General features: G+C 42.9%; 1 protein-coding gene across 1 annotated transcript; it reads right to left on the bottom strand.

Moving 5' to 3' along the window:
* Positions 1 to 1,508: 1,508 nt before the first annotated feature.
* On the bottom strand, positions 1,509 to 22,088 carry LOC306933095 (uncharacterized protein). The gene is made up of 11 exons (XM_079515104.1): positions 21,907 to 22,088; positions 20,214 to 20,332; positions 17,890 to 17,914; positions 16,249 to 16,295; positions 15,647 to 16,039; positions 13,408 to 13,640; positions 9,638 to 9,743; positions 8,574 to 8,720; positions 6,728 to 6,788; positions 5,812 to 5,975; positions 1,509 to 2,025 (listed from the first exon to the last, which is right to left on the bottom strand). The coding sequence occupies exons 1-11, from the start codon at positions 22,076 to 22,078 to the stop codon at positions 2,008 to 2,010; spliced, it is 1,485 nt and encodes a 494-aa protein (XP_079371230.1). The 5' UTR covers positions 22,079 to 22,088; the 3' UTR covers positions 1,509 to 2,007.
* Positions 22,089 to 23,034: the final 946 nt, after the last annotated feature.

Raw genomic sequence — 23,034 nt, 5'->3', positions numbered from 1 at the left:
ATTCGCTCATTATGCAAATTACGCAATTTATGACAAAACGGCCACTCGTATCTCTCGGCATAGGACAGAAATTGATGCAGCACATAAAAATCATATAGAAACAACACATTAAAGGGGAATTCCACTCATTTTCAACATTTTACTATGTCATTAATAGGTTCAAGGTTCAATTTTCTTAGTGTCCCCGAAGGGCAAAAGGTTTTACAGCAGTTCATAAGGCTTGAAACAATCAAACCAAACTTATTGCTGCTGGTCGCTAGCGTGCGCTGCGCCCGGCGCACCTTAGAGCTGTTTCTGTGTTTCCTAGAACACAGAAAATAGAAGAAACATTAACATGGTGAATCACATCTTGATGACATCATCAAGATGTGATTCACCATGTTAATGATTTTTTTCAGACCTCCAGTTCTAGGAAACATAGAATGGGGGGACCTTTTTATTATTTCCACACAACAGCTCTAAGGTATAATACTGTAAATGACATAGTAAAATGTTGAAAATGAGTGGAATGCCCCTTTAAGTACTTTCCCATCTAGAACGCCTATGGGGCCCAGGGGGGGGGGGGGGGGGGGGTTCTACCTTTTATTAATTATTTTGCCGTTTTTATACAATACCCTAACCCCTACAAATTTGTTATTTAGGACAGCAGCACACACACACACACACACACACACACACACACACACACACACACACACACACACACACACACACTTCTTTTTTGCCCCCCCCCTGCACCCCCATTAACTCCGCCCATGCTATGGGGCCATTTTCAATTTATTTTCTATTCTTTTTCAATTTCGGGTTTGTCTAATTCATGCTCCGCGGTGACGTCATGTGTCAGCCAAGACCTTTTTTCTTTCTTTTTTTTTAACATAAAAACATGACAAAAATGACCTAAACAAACAAGGAATTACAAATATCCCCTGTAACGTTTCATGTATATATAAACATACCATTCATTTATGTCATAAGGTAAAACAAGGGTTAATAACCCTAACCCCAAATGTAATAAACATACATTAAACGGTTGTTTAACAGTTAACATCTGTTAAGATGGTATAATAATGCCTGCACATGCAGCACTTTATACAAATTAATTCCATCCACTTCCAAATATATTATAGATTCCAACTGGAAGCCGTGTCTGCTGGTTCGATCATTATCTTATAGATACAGTTGGGTGCCACCGATATTGTCCCTTTATCATTTGACCCATTTAGGCCTAATCTCAAAATTTAAAAAAAATCCTTCTAAATCCTCCAGTTTTCTGAAATAAATATTTTCACGATTTTTCAAAAATAGCAGACCTACAAGCTCGTAGCGCGCCACTCGGTGGCGCGCTATGAGCTTGTAGATCTGCTATTTTCCAATAGCTAAATTATAACATAATGTTTAAAACACCAAAAGGGGTTCCCGCCCAAAATGGGTTAACTGTCCTTTTGCGCAGATCACGCAAACCTCAGCAAAAAGAAAAGGACAATATCGATGGCCTCCAACTGTAGATACTCTTACGCTTATAGCTATCTTGTAGATACTGTAGCATATTATGCTCAGATATAACATATTTCAAAAACAATAGTTTCCAGATGGCCTCTATAATCATAAATGTGGGAATGTAAGAACATCTTGCTACTCCAACGTATCAAACAACAGAAGTTTCATAGAAACCAGCTGACGGGCACCTAAATGCTGTTATGCAGGTGGGAAAATGAAAATACCCGATGGCAAGTCGAGCACTTTCACCTGGCATAAGTGCTTCAGATGCTTCAAATAAGAAGCTTGAATCCTTGGAGGAAAATACAGCCCATACAAACAGAAAGCCTCCAGGAAAATACTGGGGGAATATTAAAGGGCTTCTAAGCACGCAGGCTTCTCTCCAAGACAAGTTCAAGCTTGAACCAAAACTCTAAACATTACCGTTGTGTCTTCAGGTTGTCTTGCCGGACAGATGAACACATAGCTTCGTGAAAAACCGATGTGCCCAAGGGATCCACCAGGTCTATGTTAGACTGCATAGTTCCCCTGAGGAAAGAAATCAATGATTAAGTGCCACATCACATCAGTATATCAAAAATGCATTAATCACTATTGTCAACAACAGAATGTGGAGGGGTGTTGTCCATTGGGGTTTTTCTTTTTTGACTGCTAGTTTTGTTTTTTGTGTGTTTTTCTTGTCTCTTTCTTTTGTGTAAGTCATGTGTATTTTGTATGCTTTATTGTAAAATCATTAAAAAACTTTGATGACAAAAAAAAAATGCATTATGGCATTACAACAAGTCAATTATATAAATGCTGCTTAACTATTTAAACATTTAACCACAAAATAATTCAAATGTATTTTTGAGTGGTGCAAACCACTCCAACAACTGGCTTTGTACCTGTGTACCCGTGTTTGTTCGTACCAAAAGAACGAGCATGGTTGCTATGGTTAGCAACCAAAAAAAACAGCATGGTTGCTATGGTTAGTATGTGGTGCAAACCACTCCAATAACCAGCTTTGTCTGTATGTTCGTGTACCTGTCCACTCAAAAAAGGAGAATGGTTGCTATGGTTAGTGTGTGACGTCACTGACATCACGTCAGACCACAGCTGATCAGGCTATATAAGACCTTGCACCACTCAGTTCACACGGGTGTGTTTTTTTTACATAGCCGATGACATGTCAAAAGTCCCACCCGTATTAAAGTCTAACTCATGTTGATTAGGTGATGTTATGGTGATGTAAAACAAACGGTGCCAACACAAACATTAACAATAAAGAGACAATATGACGTAATCAGGCACATTATGAATTTTCCCTTCATTGGCAATGGTGTTTACAAAACAAACATTGAACTAAAGACAAACATTAAACCTGTCCAAAAATCCCGCAAATCGTTACACACCATCTCTATAGTCATGTGTTCAAGACGGATCTGTCCGATATTTCATATTCCATCCGAATTGGCTAACATTGGCTTTCGAAGTTTGCAGGACAGGCCCGTTTTGAATAAAAAGCCTCAAATCATGAACGCAGCGTGCAATTTACGTGGAATCTTTCACAGACTTTCCTACTAGGCTGAGGAATATATACCACCCTTTTCACATTGGCCTGTTATAGCGCCACCAACAGGTGGATTTTTGCAAAACACATTTTTGGAACAAAATGCCTCAAATCATCCAATTGCCATCCAAGGCATAAGAAGAAATGCCACCCTTTTCACATTGGCCTATTATAGCGCCACCAGGAGGCCACAACCTGACCTGCCCTGGTGGAGACCTGTTCTGTGGAAGAAATTAATAAAAAAAATCAGACCTGTCTGAACTTAGTGGTGCTATACTGTACGTGTGTGTGTGTGTGTGTGTGTGTGTGTGTGTGTGTGTGTGTGTGTGTGTGTGTGTGTGTGTGCGTGCGTGCGTGCGTGCGTGCGTGCGTGCGTGCGTGCGTGCGTGCGTGCGTGCGTGCGTGCGTGCGTGCGTGCGTGCGTGCGTGCGTGCGTGCGTGCGTGCGTGCGTGCGTGCGTGCGTGCGTGCGTGCGTGCGTGCGTGCGTTTGTGTGTGTGTGTGTGTGTGTGTTAGCGTTTTCCTTTGCCCGGTTTCGCTCTGGTTCTTATCAGTTCGTTCATGTACAGTATCTGATTGTTCGGGGACAGAAGCTTTTTTGCAGTCTATTTCCAGTGGCTTTGAGACGGCGAAAACGTTTTCCATGCGGCAGCATCTCAAACAGTCTGTGGGAGGCTGGCTTGGGTCCTTCATAATTCCACAAGCTTTGCTGACACAACGTTCGGCATACAGGGCTTCGATGGGGGGGAGATCACATCCCCTGATGCGTTCGGCTGTCCGCACAACCCTCTGCAATGCTTTGTGGCAGTGAAGCAGCCAGTCAGGATGCTCTCTGTGGTGCCTCTGTAGATAGCTTTTAGGACTTTGGGGCCCATGCCAGCTTTCTTGAATCTCCTCAGGAAGTAGAGGCGTTGTTGTACTTTCTTCACCACCCGTTCTGTCTGTACTGCCCAGGTGAGATCCTCAGTGATGTGCACCCCCAGGAATTTGAACTCTGACCCTTTCCACTGCAGCACCCCCAATCTGGGAGGTCTCCTGTAGTCGAAGATCAGCTCTTTTGTTTTGTCAACGTTGAGAGCCAGGTTGTTCTCCTGGCACCATTCTGCCAGGTTCTCCACTTCTCTCCTGTAGGATGATTCATCATCGTCTGTGATCAAGCCTATGACTGGTGTCGTCTGCAAACTTGATCACTTTGTTGGAGCTGAACAAAGCCACGCAGTCATGGGTGTACAGGGAGTAGAGAAGGGGGCTCAGAACGCAGCCTTGAGGGGCTCCTGTGCTGAGGGTCAGATGTTGTTGAGCCCATACGCACCACCTGTCATCTTGTCTGTCAGGAAGTTGAGTATCCAGCTGCAGAGGTTTGTGTTCCTGTGTGTGTGTGTTAAGGCTGTACCTTAGCCCTTTTTTTAGGACTCGAACTTCGGCAGGAATTTTCGAGCGAACATCCGGACCATTTGTTTCTAATTAATTAAAAAAATAACCTTTGAGATATCCGTCTCGATCAGAGCGCAGCGCGTCTCCCCTGCTCTTTATCAATCTCTCTCGTCTCTCCCAACACACACACACACACACACACACACACACACACACACACACACACACACACACACACACACACACACACACACACACACACACACACACACACACACCGTCAAGTGGCTCCGCGAAAACAGCTGATCTGCAAGCTCATGTGAGCTTGCTGGCAGGCAGCTAAGACAGCGTATATTGCTCGTTATTTGTTCCACCTGTGTATCCGTTTTGCAATGATGAAACAATGATCAGAGTTCCCTGCTTTTTGTGATGTGATGCTAGAGAGCATATTCTAATATATCATGGCTGCTAAGAACGGTTCCCCTGTCAGCGATCATGCTGGTGTGTGTGTGTGTGTGTGTGTGTGTGTCCGTGTGTGAGAGAGACGCGTCAGACATTCCATTCAATGGAACTCTTTTGTTCTCACAGAACAAGGTGAGAAAGGTCAATCACCTCAGCTGTAGGCCAATCAGCAAATTAATGTGCACGGGAGATGGGACAGCACAGAGCCATGGCTCTGGGACAGCAGAACTAGGAGATATTTCTTTAAAAAATCATAACTTCTGACAGGAATGCACTAGAAACGTACTTTTTTTTTTACATGCTCATATCGCATTCTCGCCGAGATATATTTTCGAGTTAATAAAAAAAGGAAAAAAAAAAAAAAAAAAAACGAATGGTTCAAGCCCATTAATTAAGATTTGAGTGCCAACCCTAACGAGCGAACATTCGAACCTTGAATGTTTGGGGACAGCCTTAGTGTGTGTGTGTGTGTGTGTGTGTGTGTGTGTGTGTGTGTGTGTGTGTGTGTGTGTGTGTGTGTATGTGTATGTGTGTGTGTGTATGTGTATGTGTATGTGTATGTGTATGTGTATGTGTATGTGTATGTGTATGTGTGTGTGTGTGTGTGTGTGTGTGTGTTAGACAATGACACTTTCACACGGCTCAGGGAAGCCAGGGAAGGGACACGCATTGCTGGGTAATGATCTAAAAAAAGATCACAATTGTTAAGCAGTAGCTAACGTCAAACAGGCTATTTACAGCCTCCTGTTCTACTTGTGTGAAAGAGCAATTCCGGAAATCGTGCAGACCTGATTCCCCGAACATTTTCCAGAGAGGCCATTACGACATTATCTGTCCATTTTCAACAACAGTGCTTATTACATCATTATAGGTTTTGATGTTGTTCTTGGGTAATGAGTGAGGTTATTACATGATCATATAACCACTGACCGGTGTGTGCAGGTAGCTGCCCATGTGCAGCAGACACTCCAGGGTCTCCATCATCAGCTCTTTGCGGAGAGAGAGGAGCCTGGACTGGCTGGGACATGAGCTCCTCTCCAGGTCGCGAACAATCACATTCTGAGCCAGCACCGCACACTGCAACACGCTCAGCCCTGCAGTCACAATTACACACCGTGAACAGGTAGGCAGGAAGACAAACAGACAGAGGTAAACCTCAGGTATCAGGTACGGTTGCCCATAAACCATCTCGCCCCTCGATTTTTTTCCCCGCCGACCTCACGCCGACCGCTCAGTCCGCCAGTTCTTGTATTCTTTATTTTGTTTTACTGAGAATAAGGTTAGAAATAAGTTGGGGTTAGGCATCATTTTACTGGGGTTAAGTTTAGCTATAGGGTTAGGTTTAGGCATAGTTTTACTGAGGTTAAGGCTAGGAATAAGGTTAGGTTTAATCGTTTAAGCATAATTTACTTAGGTTACTTTAGGAATACCAGTTCCGCCGGCTGTACGCCCGGGGCGAGTTGGTAAAGGGGCGACTCAAGCTGAGGTTTCACCTGTCATTTTCATGAGACGTTTGACAGTTAACATGTCATGGGATGTCATGACATGACATGTTACCTGTCAAGCCTGGACAGTCTCGTAAAAACATCACTGGTTTGTCATGCCAAGTGACCGAGAGTCATTCTTCCACTACATTGGTACAATAACCCTTTACTGTAACCAAGGCTTCATACACACACAAGCACATTGACAAGAATGCAGACAGACTGCATGCACATACCTCAATTATATCTCCTTGGAATAAGGTATCAAAGGTAGGTCTTGTTTAGACTGATCTTGCAGCTCAAGACAATTAAGCCTTGAAGTTCAAGCAAATCATAAAATAAGGTTACACTAGAGTACATACCATAGTTATCCGTAGCTTCCACATCCACATAGACACCATCTTGCATCATGCGTTTCAGAACCTAGAGTAAATAAACATCAGGTTGAACAATAACATAAAAAGGGCTCATATTTCAAACAGTTGCCACGTTCGTCCGCACCACAGAGTGTGAACTAAAAGTGGGTCTCATCAAGATATTCTGATGGGATTATGGATGATTATCTATCAGTAGGTTATATTGGGTAATCTGATGATCTACTCTGACTTTTTTGAGGGCCACTACCACAGCATGTTAAGTATTAGATAGCATTGCACATGATAGAGTTCCTTCCTTAGGGTGGACCTAAATCCTAAAGTAGTATACAAACATACTGCCCACTTGCCTAACCACCAAAACAATCATTTACTGTACACATAAGCAATAAGAGAGCAGAACTGCAGATTCTTTATCCTCTTGATTTCAAATTGCACGGGTTGGGTGCCATTGAGTTGTAGCATACATTGAGAGTGAAGAACCCACTAAAATGTAGTTGTGAGAAGAATACAGGTATACAATGTACCCATAATGTGATTCCACTAGTCCTTAGTGATCATGAATGCTGCAGTAGTTTATGGAGCTAGACAGGTGAAGGTCTCAACAGCACAAACAAGTCAGACATATTTCAGTGACAAGTCAGACAATGAGACAAATAAGTCAGACCTGTCACTGAAAACAGGCATGCATGGAATATTTGAAAAACGACAGAAAGAACCCAGCATATGAATATTTGGTGCAACATTAAAATATTGCCTCCGGAGACAAAAACCAGTCCAGTGGGTTTTGAACAGAAATGTTTGTCTGTTCACCGTCTTGCTCCTCGATGGGTTTTAACTGATATGCCACTCACCACAAGTGTCATTCTTAACATTTCTGCACCAGTTACTTCTTCTATACTCATTCTTGAATTAACTGGAATTAACTTCATTCATACATTTTGTTGTCCTAACTTCTTGTGGAGCTTGTCATACTTTTGCTAGTTTACTTTAATAAACCTAGTCAAATTAATGTTACTCGAGCATCACTTGCGTTACTTCACTTTCGCTCGAACCTGTGTAATCTTGTGTAAGTGCCAAAGAATGATGTCCAAACCATGATATACGAGCCAAAGTATGACATTTTATCTGAGATCATTCCTCAGTGCAGAATGCAGAAACAATGTCATCAGTAGAATGAAAACACGTGTGCTAACGCCCACTAGAAGTGGCGGAGAGGCCACCTGGATTGAAAGGGTGCTTCTTACTCAACTCGGGTAGAGACACGTGGTTGATAGTGGTGGAATGTAAGTAAGTACATTTACTCAAGTCAGAGGCAAGAAAACAACCAGGTGCTCAACGGAGACGTGCAGGTAGATAAAATATGTAAAAATAGTATCAATCGGGATAAGACATTCATTGAAAAAAGGCGGAGATCCGGGCTCTCAAGAGGAGAGGAATCTTTATTAAACCATAAAGATTCTTCTCCTCTTTTTAATACTCTAAAGTACTGTACTTAAGTACAATTTTGAGGTATACTTGAGTATTTCCAATTTCCAATACTTTTACTTCTACTCCACTACAATGCATCGCGATGCGAGCATTGTGAGCTTGTAGATTTGCTATTTTCAAAGGATTTTATATATATTTGAAAACTTGAAATGAGACCTTCATAATTACTACTTTTGGTACGTTAAGTACATTTTGATGCCAATACTTTCGTACTTTTAATCAAGTACATTTTGAATTCCAGACTTTTACTTGTAACGGAGAGTATTTCGATATTACAGTATTGATACTTTTACTTAAGTAACAAATGTGAGTACTTTTTACACCACTGGTGGTTTACACTCACCTCCAGGACACGGATATATCCGTTCTCAGCGCTGAGGTGGAGGCAGGTCTTTCCTGAGCCGTCTCTCTCGTTGATGCTGGCACCCAGCTGGATGAGGTCCGCCACCATCAGATGCTGGTTCTGTTTAGACGCCAGGTGCAGAGCAGTCTGGGAACACAAGCAGCGTTGCCAGATTTAGCGAGAGGAATAAGCAGGTCTAGTGGAAGGAAACTAGCCTCGGTGCCCAGGCTTTCATTTTCGTCGGCGCAAAAAAATGAAAGCCTGTGGAAACGCATTGGTCGCTCACTCGCTCTGGTCTAGCCCATTTTGGGCGGGAACCCCTTTTGGTGTTAGCATTATGTTATGCTTTAGCTATTGAAAAATAGCAGATCTACAAGCTCATAGCGCGCCACGAGTGGCGCGCTACGAGCTTGTAGATCTGCTATTTTTGAAAAATCGAAGAACGACTGACATAGAAACATAGCTTTTTCAGAAAACTGTCAGGATGTAGAAGACATTTTTAGAATCTGATCTCAGGTCAAAATGGTCTAGAAGTGGGAGTCAACCCTTCCGGGTGGGCGTCGCTCCAAATGATGTGACGTAGTGCTGCACTGGGGGGGGGGGGGGGGGGGGGGGGGGAGGGACTGGGGCTGACGGACAGATCGGTGAACCAATCAGGGCGTGCGCAAATCTCATGCGCGACCCGCCCCTCTAGACCAGAAACCGAACACGTTAGCTCAGGCTAATTGGAAACAAGCCCAAAAGAAGCGACTAGGCTACGGCTATTTTGTGAGCTTGTAGGTTTGCTATTAAAATAATCATAAATATTAATGTAAATCATTAGGAAACAAGCCCAAATAAGCAATTACCAATATTTACAAGCAACCTTACAGGAAGTCCAAGCACAAAGTTGCTTATAATAAGCAGACATGCCGTTGCTTCGCTGGGTTGTCGTAAATAACATATTTACAAGCCTTGCGACATGTTGTGAGCTTGTTGGTATAGGATTTAAGCAAGCAGCTACATTAGACAATGTCCTGTACCGTAATACTCTAAACAGGAAATATTTGTTTGTAGATCATTACCATTCCGTCTCCGTCTTTAACGTCCAGGCTGTTGAGTGCTGCCATCCTCTTAGCGATGGCATAACCCTGAGCTCTCTTCCCCAGACACACAACCCTATGCAGAGCTCTGGACAGAGGAGTAGAAACCATAGAGGATGAAATAATTACTCATGGCACAAAGAAGAGGCATGATGCAGTTGTATTATTTGAATCTAAACTAAGTAAGCGTTTTTGGTCTCTAAATCATAATTGGTCGCATACCCGGGTTTTATTTATCTTGAGTGAGGGGAGTGATGAAAATATAGGAGGGGGCCATAGCTGATATCGGCCCTAGCGCTGAGACAACTGTAGCTGACAAATCAGTGCAAGCTGAAGAAATGAAATGAAATGAAATGAAATCTATATTTACCCAGGGTATCTGGGCTAAGCTCAAGAACTTGTTTCCAGCCAGGCCCTGCTCATAGAACACATTTCATCGTAGTGGTTCAATGCCTCGTTCAAGGGCACTTCAGCGGTGGTAATTTTTTAACGTGTCGGACGGCTGATTCGAACTAGGAACCTTCCGGTATCAAGACCGCGCCGCTATCCGTTCGGTACACCGCTGCCACAAAGAGCCACTGTGAGAGACCTCACTAAAGAACTTAGCATGTCATAGCATATAGCTATGTGATAAACTACTATAGCCTGGGCCTATTGATGCAGCCAGGCATTTTGCCTGTTTGAAATTGGCACACAGACACACAAGGCCAGCCGTATCCTACAAAAGGCATTTAGACCATATTATGTAGCTGTAGCACTCGCTATAGACATATCCGCACTTTCTATCCGTGGAGCCGTGCCCTGTAGGCCAGCTGAATGTAATCAATGCTGTGGTGTCAAGCTGTGCTTAATTAATGTGACACCGCAGCTATGAATGCACCCAGGGCAGCCTGCGCGGATTTGTCTATAGGGCATAGTGGCGGGCATTTTGTGGTGCCAATCAAAAATAGGCCCATAGAGAGAATAATTGAAGCCTAGAATCCAGTATCCTGGTGAATCATGACTAGTTTGACTACAGTATATAAAACCTTTGATTCTGTGAAAACAATATTGAATATTTAATTATATGATATACTAATAAACCCTTTGTTTAGCGTTTTTTGTCTCCACCAGGCCGAAGGCATGGGGAGAGAGTATGTTTTGCACTCCGTCCGTGTGTGAGTCTAGAGTGTGTGAATTTTTTTTTTTATATTACTCCTCCAGATTCTGTCCAAAAATCCCGCAAATCGTTACACACTATCTCTATAGTCATGTGTTCAAGACGCATCTGTCCGATATTTCATATTCCATCCTAATTGGCTAACATTGGCTTTCAAAGTTTTGCAGGATTGGCCCCTTTTGGAACAAAAAGCCTCAAATCATGAACGCAGCATGCAATTTACTTTTGCTTTTTTAATACTTTTCTTTCACAGACTTTCCTACTAGGCTGAGAAATATATCCCACCCTTTTCACATTGGCCTGTTCTCTCATCTCTCATTTATTTTCTGGGAGAAATGAATGGCCTACTTTCAAGTGGCACCACAAAATTGGCCACCACTGCTATGCCTGCTATACTGCTATGTAAGGCCATAAATAATACATTGATTTGAGATTACTGGAAATATTGATATTGAGATTACTGGAAAACAAAGCAAAACACATGTATTTTAAATGTTATTATAATCATTATAAAACAACTAGGTTGAAAGGCTGCATTATCATACAAGAAAAGGAATATCCCTGTAGATTTATAGTGTCCTCCTTGTGGCATGTTTATAAAGCCAACAATACATTGAAGTAGGCAAACATGACAGAAGTTTGTCAGGTACTATGCTGCTGTTTGCTCAATGAGTGATTTTCTCACCATGCTTCTTAAAGTACCACAGCTAGTGATGATGGATGTGCAATAGAGCGTCGCAGTCCCGCCCCCTACCATGGACCAGGAAATGAATCCCAATGCATTTTTCCCATAGACATTTCAAAAAGTATTTATTTAAAGACGGTTACGCCGCGGACAAAGCCAACTCGAGTCGTGACAACTCATGACAACACAAACAATATTTTGGACCAAACAAATAATTACAAAGAAGAAAAACAACAACAAAAGTGTTGTAACCTGCCGTTTTTTTCTTCTTTCTAATTATTTGTTTGGCCCAAAAAATTGTGTTTGTTGTCATGATTTGTCACGACTCGAGTTGGCTTTGTCCGCGGCGTAAACGTCTTTAAATAAATACTTTCTGAAATGTCTATGAGGAAAATGAACGGAGAATCATTTCCTGGTCCATGGTAGGGGGCGGGACTGCGACGCTCTATTGCACATCCATCATCACTAGCTGTGGTACTTTAAGAAGCATGGTGAGAAAATCACTCATTGAGCAATCACTCATGGTAGGGGACTGCGACGCTCTATATCAACTGCTACATAATTTGCTGCACCGTCAGTCATTCAGGTGTTGTCATGATTTAAAACTGCAAAGAGGCTCATGGAAATGCCAAAGAAATGAACCCCTATTGTAGAGTGATGAAACAATGTGTTTATTTCGTCGACTAAAACTATGACAATTTTTGAGTGGTGTTAACCACTCCAACAACTGGCTTTGTTAGTTTACGTGTCCAGGTGTTTGTTTGTACCAAAAAAATGAGCATGGTTGCTATGGTCACTCAGTTCACACGGGTGTGATTTCATTACGTCAGACATTACGTCAGACCACAGCTGATCAGGCTATATAATGCCTTACACCACTCAGTTCACATGGGTGTGATTTTTTTTCCGTCGACTACCTTTTTTCTGACGAAAACTAAATATAAACTAAATAAAAACTAAGCTACAGTATGATGACCTAAACTATGACTAAATATACTGACAATTTCGTCAACAGATTAAAAAAAAAACTAGACTAAAATGTTAGGGAGGAACTAGTGGAGAAGAGATCCAGTAGAACTAAAAGACAAGTCATTTTATGTTTGGTTGCACTCGGGTATTGCGTTCTGAAAATAACAGATCTAATACAAGCTCACAAGTCGTCACGCTGTGACGTGTTCTGAGCATGTATTAGATCTGTTATCTTGTATTAGATCTGTTATCTGTTAGATCAGAATTTTGTTTCAACATTTCAGCACATATCAACAGTAATGATGATTGATCATCATTACAGCACTGAGTTATTTTGTTGGTCTGGATTCCGAGCTTGCAATGTTTCATAGTTTCACGACAACGCCTGCCTTTTTACCCAATCATTGACGGTGCTTCAATCGGGGCAGAGAGAGAGAGGCGCACACACGTACACGCACACGCACGCACACACACACACAGTGCTAATTTGAGGTTCCAATTCTTCAAGGGTGCCCGCGAGCCAGCCTGCCCCCACATACTAGACGTCGCCGCTTTCACTTCAAAGAAAAAAACAAGGTTTTATTATGTTGCTGGCCAGGAAAAGTAATTCGGACCAAAACCAAGGGGCCAGTGAGGCTATCCAACGTTGAAGCACTGGGCCCTAGTGGTAAGAGGAGGGACTGCAGGCGGACCCGTGGAAGTATGATTGGGAAACCCCGTGCAGCTGGGCTTTAACATTGAGCACTTCCGCATTTTGGGCACCAAATTTTGGTGCCCAAATCGAAAAAAAGGCGGAAGTAGAAGGCTCTTCCGGGTGCTTCAAAACGCCACTGAGCAACTTCCACTGACATGAATAGCGGGGGGGGGGGGGGGGGGGAGGAGCTTCGCGCCAGATCAGTCTCTATCCTTTTATATACTCTATGACCAAAACACACTTACGTCCTCCCATTGAGGTCCATGGACAGCAGCAGCGAGTCAGGGAAGTGTCTCAGCTGGCTCTCCTCTCGTTGCAGTTGGCTCCAGAAGAATACAGTGCTGTCCTGATTCCACCTGGGACTCTGGGGATCCACCCACTCCTCCGCCAGGTTTCCCCTTTTCCGCCTGTCTCTGTCCACATGTCCGTCTTGCTGCAGGTCACAGCTGGCGTACAGCGGCTCACGAGGAGACGAGGCCTGATAGTAGGGGTGAAATGATTAATATCCTACTATAAATGCACCACGTCTCTGCGTGCGTGTGTGTACGGTTGTAATGTACGTAACTCGAGAACCGTTTGCCCCACCGACTTCACATTCGACACACGCGTTCCACACCCCCACAGGGAGTGCAGTGCCCGTTACCGAGTCGGTCGGACCCACGGTTCTCCAGAACCACTACAAAAGGCTCTGCTCAGGCTCTGCCAGTGGGCCTAATCAGCCTAAGTCCCCTCACCTGTGCAATTCCCAGCCTCTGCCAATTGATTGCCATGGCAACCCCACACCTGCAAATTGATTACTTAACCAGTACACTTTTCACTCAGTTTGCACTTTGCACTCTTCAGGCACAGGCAGACAGACCGATACTACACAGTATGGGCACAAAAGGGATACAGACGCATAGTTAAAATGGGTGCTATGACAAGTTGACAACGGGTATTCTTCACTTGCACAATGTAGGAGGCGGGACTAAGGGGGACTTCCTGTTGGGATATCACCCAAGTGTTTTCTTCCTGTCCATCGGGAGTGCATGTAAGTCAGTCATTTTCTACGGACAATTATAGTATTTTCTCGTCACTTGTAATTTTTTTAATTACGTTTAAAAAAATCTTTTATTCATATGGTTCATTAATTTATTCGTTTTTATCGTAATGTTTTATTTAGGGGTTTTTTCTCAAGGGGAAAGTTGTATGCTCCAGTGCAGCAGCACAGACAGGCACATGCACTCCCGATGGACAGGAAGAAAACACTTGGGTGATATCCCAACAGGAAGTCCACCTTAGTCCCGCCTCCTACATTGTGCAAGTGAAGGATTATTAGGTTCCCAAGTAGGCCGGTGGCCGATTGGCACGTACAGGTCTAGTCTTGATTAAATGATTAAAATCTGTCCACAGAAAAGTTATAATTCAAAAGCTACAGTAGCTAGCTACCGTTTCTTATATCTCAGGTTTAGGCTATCAGTATCACTAGGCTAGCAGTAGCATAAAATAAATTGTTCCATGTGACAGAGGGGTTCAAAGTTGAACGAAAGTTGCGCTATATGGTAGAAATAGGTCAACAATACAAATTACGCTAGTTTTGTGGATTAATTTATTTAGTGGCCCCCAGACCGGAACTATTTAATATTCACCAAAACTAGACCAGAACTCCCACTCAGGCAATCAATTAATACCTTTGAAACTACTATATTAATGGCAAGTATTTCCCACAGCTTTAAGTAAAAAAAAAAAAATCTAAACTAACCTTTTAAGGCTGTAGCACTGAGCCTGACAGATTATGCTGCCCATACTGTGAGCATTGAGCAGCTATTTGGTCAATGCTGATGTTTAGTACTGCATCTAGCACTCTGGTGCACCCTAGCCTGGCTAATAAGCCAGACTCAAATCACACTGTCGTGTGCCGGCAGGCAATGTTTTTTTGCCAACGGCTGATTCGGTCTGGTTTATTAGCCAGGCTAGGTGCACCCATCCATGGACTTCTGTAGGGACGACTTCATGGTCCGGCATTCATAGCCTTATAGGAGAGTGGACTCTACAGCTCATGCAGCTAGTAAAAGCCAAAATGTTCATGTGCAAACTGAAAGCTGGTAGAAGGCAGCTTATTATAAATGCTGTGCTTGTTAGTTGTTTCTGTATAGTGTGGCTTTGCCACTGATCACGGCATTGTGATATGTGCATTTCTAAACCCCATATGATAAATTGCTACACATAGCTCTTTAGCTATGTGTAGCAATTTATCATATGGGGTTTAGAAATTGGACAGGAAGGCCAGTACATCTTGTTTGTCCAAGTTACCATATTTTTAATAAAGGTCAGGTTATATTAATGCATGATTTAAAGCGCAGATTTACTTGAAAAGTGTAACTGAACATGCTCTCTGGAGAAAAGGTTTACAGATGTCCATGTCTTCCTAACTGTGCGAATAATCACCTGGATTAATTGAATACTCTAAATGATTTCTAACAAATTATTTAGTTGCAGTCCTACCTGGTAGGACTCTGGAGAGTAGCAGGTGAAGGACTGGGGACTAGGAACCATGTCTTCAGATTCATCACTGCTGCACCCTGACCCTTGGTGTGACAAAGTCACCTGCAGGTCTGGGTTGCAGCTGCTGTTATATTCACCGGACGGACTGTTGACGCCAGTGAGGCTGTAGCTTGTCGTTCTGGGCGTCTCAGCCCCATACTTGATGGAGTAGGTGTATAAATGAGGTTCAGGCCCCCAAGGATTATCAGCAGGCTCAAGGGAGCAGCTGGGGGAGACGGGTGGGTTGGGAGAGTTGTGGGACTGAGGGCTGTGGGTGCTGCTGGTTCTGAGATCCTCCTCCAGTACCTCTACGATGATGGCCAACTCCTCCAAGCTCTTTGTGGGCTGTTTCCTCTGAACAAAAAAACTATTCAAATTAAGCATGAACAAAAGCTATGGAATGAGCTCTTCGCTGACACATGATTTGTCAAAACGACCTGGGGGTGAGATTGATGAATCGTGAATTATGTGACAGACTCACGCCAAGTGAGTCTGTCACCAAGTACTTTATTATTACAATTACAACTGATTAAAATTGTGACATTACTCATGTGGAAACACACCTTGCTGGTTCGGCGTTCCCCACATGTTTTCACTCGTTTCTTCTCACCTGAGAGAGAGAGAGTGAGAGAGAGCACAAGAGAGAGAGAGAGAGAGAGAGATAGAGAGAGACCGTAATGATGAAGGCTTGAACCAAAACGCTTGTACTGTTCTGTAACCTAGAGATCAACTGCCTGATGGACATTCTGGTATTCTCTATAAATTGTCTTCTCTAGATCATGCACCTGGTTAGAAACTAGAGTTGTGTTTGCATTAAGTTGTAATTCTGGATAAAGACTAAACCGAATTCCCCGGCTTCTGCCAACAAATACATTCTAGAATCTAAATATTAAACTCAAGAGTTAAATGAAGGTGCCTTTCACATTTAAAGCTCACTAGTAGATTTATTCATGCACTCTTACAGGCACAAACAATCGAACATCTAACTGTAAACATAAACAAAAATAACTACTAGTCTTCTAATAAAAACCACAGTACTAAACAACATATTCATCTCCTTTGAACATAGCAAATCTCATTCTTATTAATATATTAATGTGTATGTAATATACTGCTGAACCTCTGCCTTTGTATTTGAGCCGTGACCATGGCTCCAAACCCTGAACTCTTATTATGGTGTGACCATTTATGTTTTTAGTGTTTAGTTCATGTTCTGTAATGCCTTGAATGTAATGCCTTGAATGTTAAAGGAAGCGCTTGTGTGTTGCCTTTGAACACTTATGACAGTCCTTATTAGGTGTTGAACTTATTCTGTATTTTGCCTTGTGGTGTTTGGTTTTGGTTTACTGTTAACTGTTGTTGTTTTGGTTGTGTATTATTTTGTAGTATTGTTCTGTGCCTTCCTGTATCCTCTTGTTGGTGTTTCCTGTTCTGTCTTACCTACCTGATTATTGTATCCTAGTCACCTGTGTTCTGTTTGCCTGTTAGCCTATCCTGTGTTTGATTGTATTTTGAGTTCACCTGTGTCCTGTTACCCCTGTCTATTTAAGCCCTTTGTTTGCAATGTGTTCTTGTTGGTCCGTAGACCTTTGTCGAGTGAGTTTTGTGTCTGTAACGTCTTGCCTATGTTTTGCCTTTTGGAATACCCCTGATTTATAGTCAAATTAACACCTTGAAGATAATCTACTCTGCATCTGGTTGCCTGCTTTTGGGTTCTACTCCGTAACTCATTCCTGACAATTTTTAATTACATTAAATTGGCTATTGTATCAGACAGACCACTGACAACGTTGTCAGATTTGGGAGAGGTGCTCTCTGTAAATAGTACATAGTAAATGGTCCTGCATTTATATAGCGCTTTTCTCCAGTGCTTCACAATGTATTTCAGATCGGATTCAAAGATGGCCGCTTTACCACTGCTGCCCCGTGTAAACTATGTTGTTTGAGCCATTCATCAATACAAAAACGTGTTTAGATTATTGAACCATGCACATTTCTCTCTTGTAGCACCGGCAGTTGTGATCCCTTGTGAGCCTGAAAGTACATTCGGGTAAACGTGTTTCGTTGACAATCAATCAGTGACGACCGACCATAGCTGACGATTCATACAATTCTGTGACTGAGTGTTTGAGCCCGGAGTGTTTGACGCTGCAGTACAGTGCTGTGTTATCAATGAGTGAGTTATATGTTTTGGTTTCACCTACCTTTGGAGTTTTTCCCAGAGTTCTCCTGTGATCAGTGTTTGGCATGTCATGAAAGGAAAATAACAGTTATTTCATGTCTGCCACACACACACACACACACACACACACACACACACACACACACTTTATAGGCATGAGAAAACATATGTTGTCATAAAAAGCAATGTTGTCATAATATAATAAAAGGTGTTGAAAATGGGGAAAGTACCGGTGTATATAGCCTACAGTTGGAGGGGGTACAGCATTGTGTGTAAACAGCTATGTCACATTGTGTCGTTATATACATGTTATATACAGGGTATAAAGGGTATATTTCGTCCCCGCTGTTACCCGTGACGCGGCCCGCAAGTCAGCCACTGCCCGAAAATTACGAGTATAGGAGCTTGCTCTGTCCCTAAATGGTATTTTGGTCCAGTGTCACCCGCTATCGATTATGCTGACACGCTTTCCCCTAAATGGCTATTTTGGTCACACACATTTGGGAAGGCGCATAGTGGAGTTTAAAAGCACCCACAAGCTGTATACCAAATTAGTTTGGGATGGAAATGTCCACGGAGTCAGGCTGCTTCATCTCTCCTTATAGGCCTATCTCACAGCCCCCTTTCCACGCCCCCTTCCGTGGTGTCATTTAACATTAGCATTTACACGTTTTTTTTCTCTGGAGAATCTATGTACATTTCCTAATGTAAAAATGTGACAGACCAATATTATTATGAAGCAAACAAGATGGTAAATCAGCTCGAACAGATGGAACAAACCTTACCTTGAGAAAACAAAAGTTGTAGACTTCTTAAATTACCTCTGTTAACATGTAGCGTCTATGGAGTGACGTCACGCTATCACCACTAGCCCCGAAAGGGGGCGTATTAAGGGGGCGGGGAAATTCTGTGAGAGGCCTATTCTCCCACACATCTCTTTGTAATCTTCCTAGAATCAGCAGTAGTGAGTGCCTGTCACTTCCTTGCATCCATTGTGTTTATATAATTGTCTAGTCAAATAAGTTAATTGCCTTGTGCCAGGCATTGTGAGCGATTCCATTTGCTGGTTCAGTTTCATCACCCCATAGCGCAGCAAATCGGGTTTAATCAGATTTCCCGAACTTTCCTTTTCGCTTGATACCAAAAAACGCCACTTGGGGGTGCAGCACACGTGAGACTTCAAGGCAGCAAGGCATCACTCTTCCATGGGCTACGAGCATAGACCGGATCTCTTAAAGGGAAACTTCACCCTTTTTGCAAAATAATATATGTTAATGACGTTTAGAAGATTTAGAACACTTTCCTGGGCGTCTTTATGTGTGTAATATGTGGTTTTAGATATTTTAGATTTTAGCAGTGAGCACAGTGTCTCTGATGTCATGGACACTGGGCTCACTTCCTTCCTGGACTACATGTTGTCTCAGTAAGACAGCCCTCCCACTATCCACAAGGAGGAGCAGTGCACCAAAGCATTATGGGAATTGTAGTCCAGGAAGGAAGTGAGCCCAGTGTCGATGACATCAGATACACTGGGCTCACACGAGCATGGTTCCTTCCTCGGGTTGAGTACAGAGTGATGTAGAGGGTGCGCTGTGACTGGCCAGTCGCTGTGATTGACAGCCTACACCTAAACCTAAACCAGAAACCTAACCCTAACCTTAACCTCAGTAAAAATATACCTAAACCTAACCCTAACCTTAACCTCAGTAAAACTATACCTAAACCTAACCTCAGTAAACTATACCTAAACCTAACCTCAGTAAACTATACCTAAACCTAACCTCAGTAAACTATACCTAAACCTAACCTCAGTAAAACTAAACGCAGTATTAAAAACTAAAACCACATATTACACACATACAGACCCCCAGGAAAGTGTTCTACATCCTCTAAACGTCATTAACCAAACCACACCTATGCATAATGTAACGAGTAGCGGAGGTGTTTAGACAGGTAACCAAAATAGCCACTTTAGTGTGGGAACGCCCCTTCCCCAATGCTGAATCCCCAAATAGTGGCTCTAGAAAGCTCGGACGAACACACACACACACACACACTTTTTACCTCATTTATGATGAATTCCCGTTCTGTTCTTTGACTATATAGAAGTGTCTATTTGTACGTCTCTAAATGTTTTGATGAATTGAACAAGGTGGACCCTCTTGTAAACAAGTGTAAAGCTTAATTGGGTCGTCCACTCACAGTTAACAGTCTTTGTATTGAGTTTGTGCTTGAAATGTACTGTAATTCTGCAAACTGTTAATAAATATTTAAATCAATCAATCAATCAAAACTAACAGTAATATGTATGCAGAGACAGGATTAGGCCTAGGCGTACTTATTTACCTTCAAGTCCTGAAGGTCCCATCCTTTAGCCAGGCGGATGTTTCTCAGCATGTCCTTTACAGGCATTTTGACACGGACTCCCAGGTACCTCTTCCCATGGAGCATGGAGCCTTTTGCATCTTGAAAAAAAGAAAAATCACACCTGTGTGAACTGAGCGGTGCAGGCTGTGTGTGTGTGTGCGTGTGTACGTACTGTGCTATTGTTATAGTGGTCAGTGTGAAGCTCAACAGCTGTACTGTAGCCTTTAGGCTGCTCAACAGTGCCAATTTAGGCCACCCAGCGGTATTGCAGCTGTCCATACTCAAATGGACATACATACATACATACATACATACATACACAGCTGTTCATTGGAGTGGTTAGGCACCACTCAAAAACATTATGTAGGTTACGAGTAGCAGCTCTCTGGCTCTCAATACAAACTGGAGAGAACACTGGGGACAGACGCGATAATCCTTTTTTTTTTTTTTTTTTAATGAAAATATCTGTTGCAAAGGCGTCATCATCCAAACAGGGCATGGCTATAGGCCTACCAAAGTGTGCTTGGGATGTGTCTGTGTAGCTGAGACTAGAGGAGTGTGGAGCATTTCTCTTATTTCAATTGACTTTTCGTATTTGCCATTTCATTTGAATTTTGGCAGCTTTATGCTTCCATAGATTAGTTCCAAACATTGGAACTATATCCCATTGAGATAGAATGAGCACTTCCGCATTCCATTGTTACAATGGGAATCAATGCTAGTGTCACCACCATAGAGTATATAAAAGGATAGAGACTGATCTGGCACGAAGCTCCGCCCCCTCCGCTATTCATGTCAGTGGAAGTTGCTCAGTGGCGTTTTGAAGCACCCGGAAGGACCATCTCAAAACGTCTACTTCCGCATTTGACCACCAAATTTTGGTGGTCAAATGTGGAAGTGCAACCGAGCGCTCAATGTTAAAGCCCAGCTGCACAGGGTTTTCCCGGTCATGAATCCACGGGTCCGCCTGTAGTCCCTCCTCTTACCACTAGGGCCCAGTGCTTCAACGTTGGAGTGCCTCACTGGCCCCTTGGTCACCACTCTCCTCTCCTACTAGGCTACTACAGTAGATTACTCTGATCAACCCCAGCCTAGTCATGATTAGGTGAATTCCCAACACCTGCTAAATCCTCCACCAATCTCCACACTAATCAATCAATCAATCAATCCCAATTTGTTTTTTGTATTCATTTTTAAAATGTTGTTTTTTTTTTTTATTATTATTATTTTAGTTGTACATCTAATAATAATAATAATGAATTGCATTTTTATAGCGCTTTTCCAAGTGCTCAAAGCGCTTTACAAGGGTTCATTCATTCATACATTGGAATTGCATTGTATTGCATTTGCTTTATTCAGGACCCCAGGAAGACTAGGGGCTCATTCATGTGTCTCTAATGGGGATCCTTTAATAAACATAACATTTGTCTTTAGACAACTGCTTGACAGACAGACGCATGCGCGCACGCACGCACGCACTCCCTCACACACACACACACACGCCTAAATATAATATAATATTCTTACCAATGTCACTCGAGGCTAGCATTTGCAGCAACAGCAATTAACGACACAGATTATGCCAATCTAGTCTATATAATCTGAGCATTACCATTTGATTAACCATTATGCAGCTGAATCAACATGCCAGGCGGACAGCTGTGCAACTAACCTAACGCGCGCTCCGCGTCCTCCACATCCAGAACCGTCAGGCCCGGTACAGGTGAGCTCGGCTCCTGCAGAGGCGATGTGGCAGGGTGCCCCGGAAGAGGTGAGCAGCCATTTGAAAAGAATACGTCTCCACTTTCCGTAATTTCACTTTTTGGTTTATAACGTCCCCTCATCTCGTGCACCCACGTTTGCAGGAAAAAAAAAGAACGAGCACTTGAATGTGAAAACGTAGGCTACTCTCTATAGGCGAACCTGGGAGTCCATAAAGCCAAACTCTCGCCTAGCGAGTTCTCGCTATAGGCGAGAGCCAAACTCGCTATAGGCAGTTATTTTCTATCTTACAACTGGGCGTGAACGAGTCTCCTTTTAAGGCTGAGCTCAGATGTAATAACTCGCAACACCTGTTTTTCCAGGTTGTTAGTGCATGGTGGAAAAAAAGTAGGTCTACTTGGCTAAAACGTAAAAGTATCAATACTGCAATGCAATATTACAAGTCGTAGGCCTAAATGTCCGGAATTCTACAAATTAATTAAGTACCCTGTAGGCCTATCACTTTCTACCAAAAGTAGAAAGAAAGTAGGCCTAATGTCCCATTTCACAAGTTTTCAAATGTATTAAAAACATGAAAATGGGGACGCTGTGGGTGCTGGCGGCGTGTTCTCATACCCATACTCATGCCCATACCCGAGGCGGGGTTGGCGAAAGGGCCTAAATTCTGTGTGGAGTTTGCATGTTCTCCTCGTGTCCCCTAGGGTATAGGTACCCTGGTCACAAAAAACATGCAGTAATCCTGGTCTCTAAACTGCCTCCCCCTGGCCAGCCGGGGTGCCTGATGGAGGGGAAAGGAACTGGTTGGAATAACGTGTTCCTTCCACGCGCTACGTCCAACCAGGGAAACTTCCCCCTGTCAGGTGCAAAGGAGCGATTTGGACACTCATGCATGAAGGAAGCATGAGTTAAAGTCCGTTGCTCTCCCCAGGTTGGCGGACTGTGTGTAGAGCCCAGGATCACATTAGATAATTGACACAGGGGTGAAAAATGGGTTACAAAATCATGGGATAGCCTATATTAAAAAAACAAACAAACATGAAAATAGCAGATAATAGCACACCGCTGATGATAGTGAAAT

Source organism: Electrona antarctica (assembly GCF_951216825.1).
Source record: "Electrona antarctica genome assembly, chromosome: 11".
Classification (NCBI taxonomy): Eukaryota; Metazoa; Chordata; class Actinopteri; order Myctophiformes; family Myctophidae; genus Electrona; species Electrona antarctica.
Note: the sequence above shows the minus strand (reverse complement) of the source record. Positions and strands in the feature narration are given on the sequence as shown.

Coding starts and splice junctions, on each gene's coding strand:
- LOC306933095 (XM_079515104.1), bottom strand. CDS start 22,078: ATGAGGGGACGTTATAAACCAAAAAGTGAAATTACGGAAAGTGGAGAC. Junction 17,915..20,213: donor GGGACCTTCAGGACTTGAAG/GTAAATAAGTAC, acceptor CACTGATCACAG/GAGAACTCTGGGAAAAACTC. Junction 9,744..13,407: donor ATGGACCTCAATGGGAGGAC/GTAAGTGTGTTT, acceptor TCCTCTGTCCAG/AGCTCTGCATAGGGTTGTGT.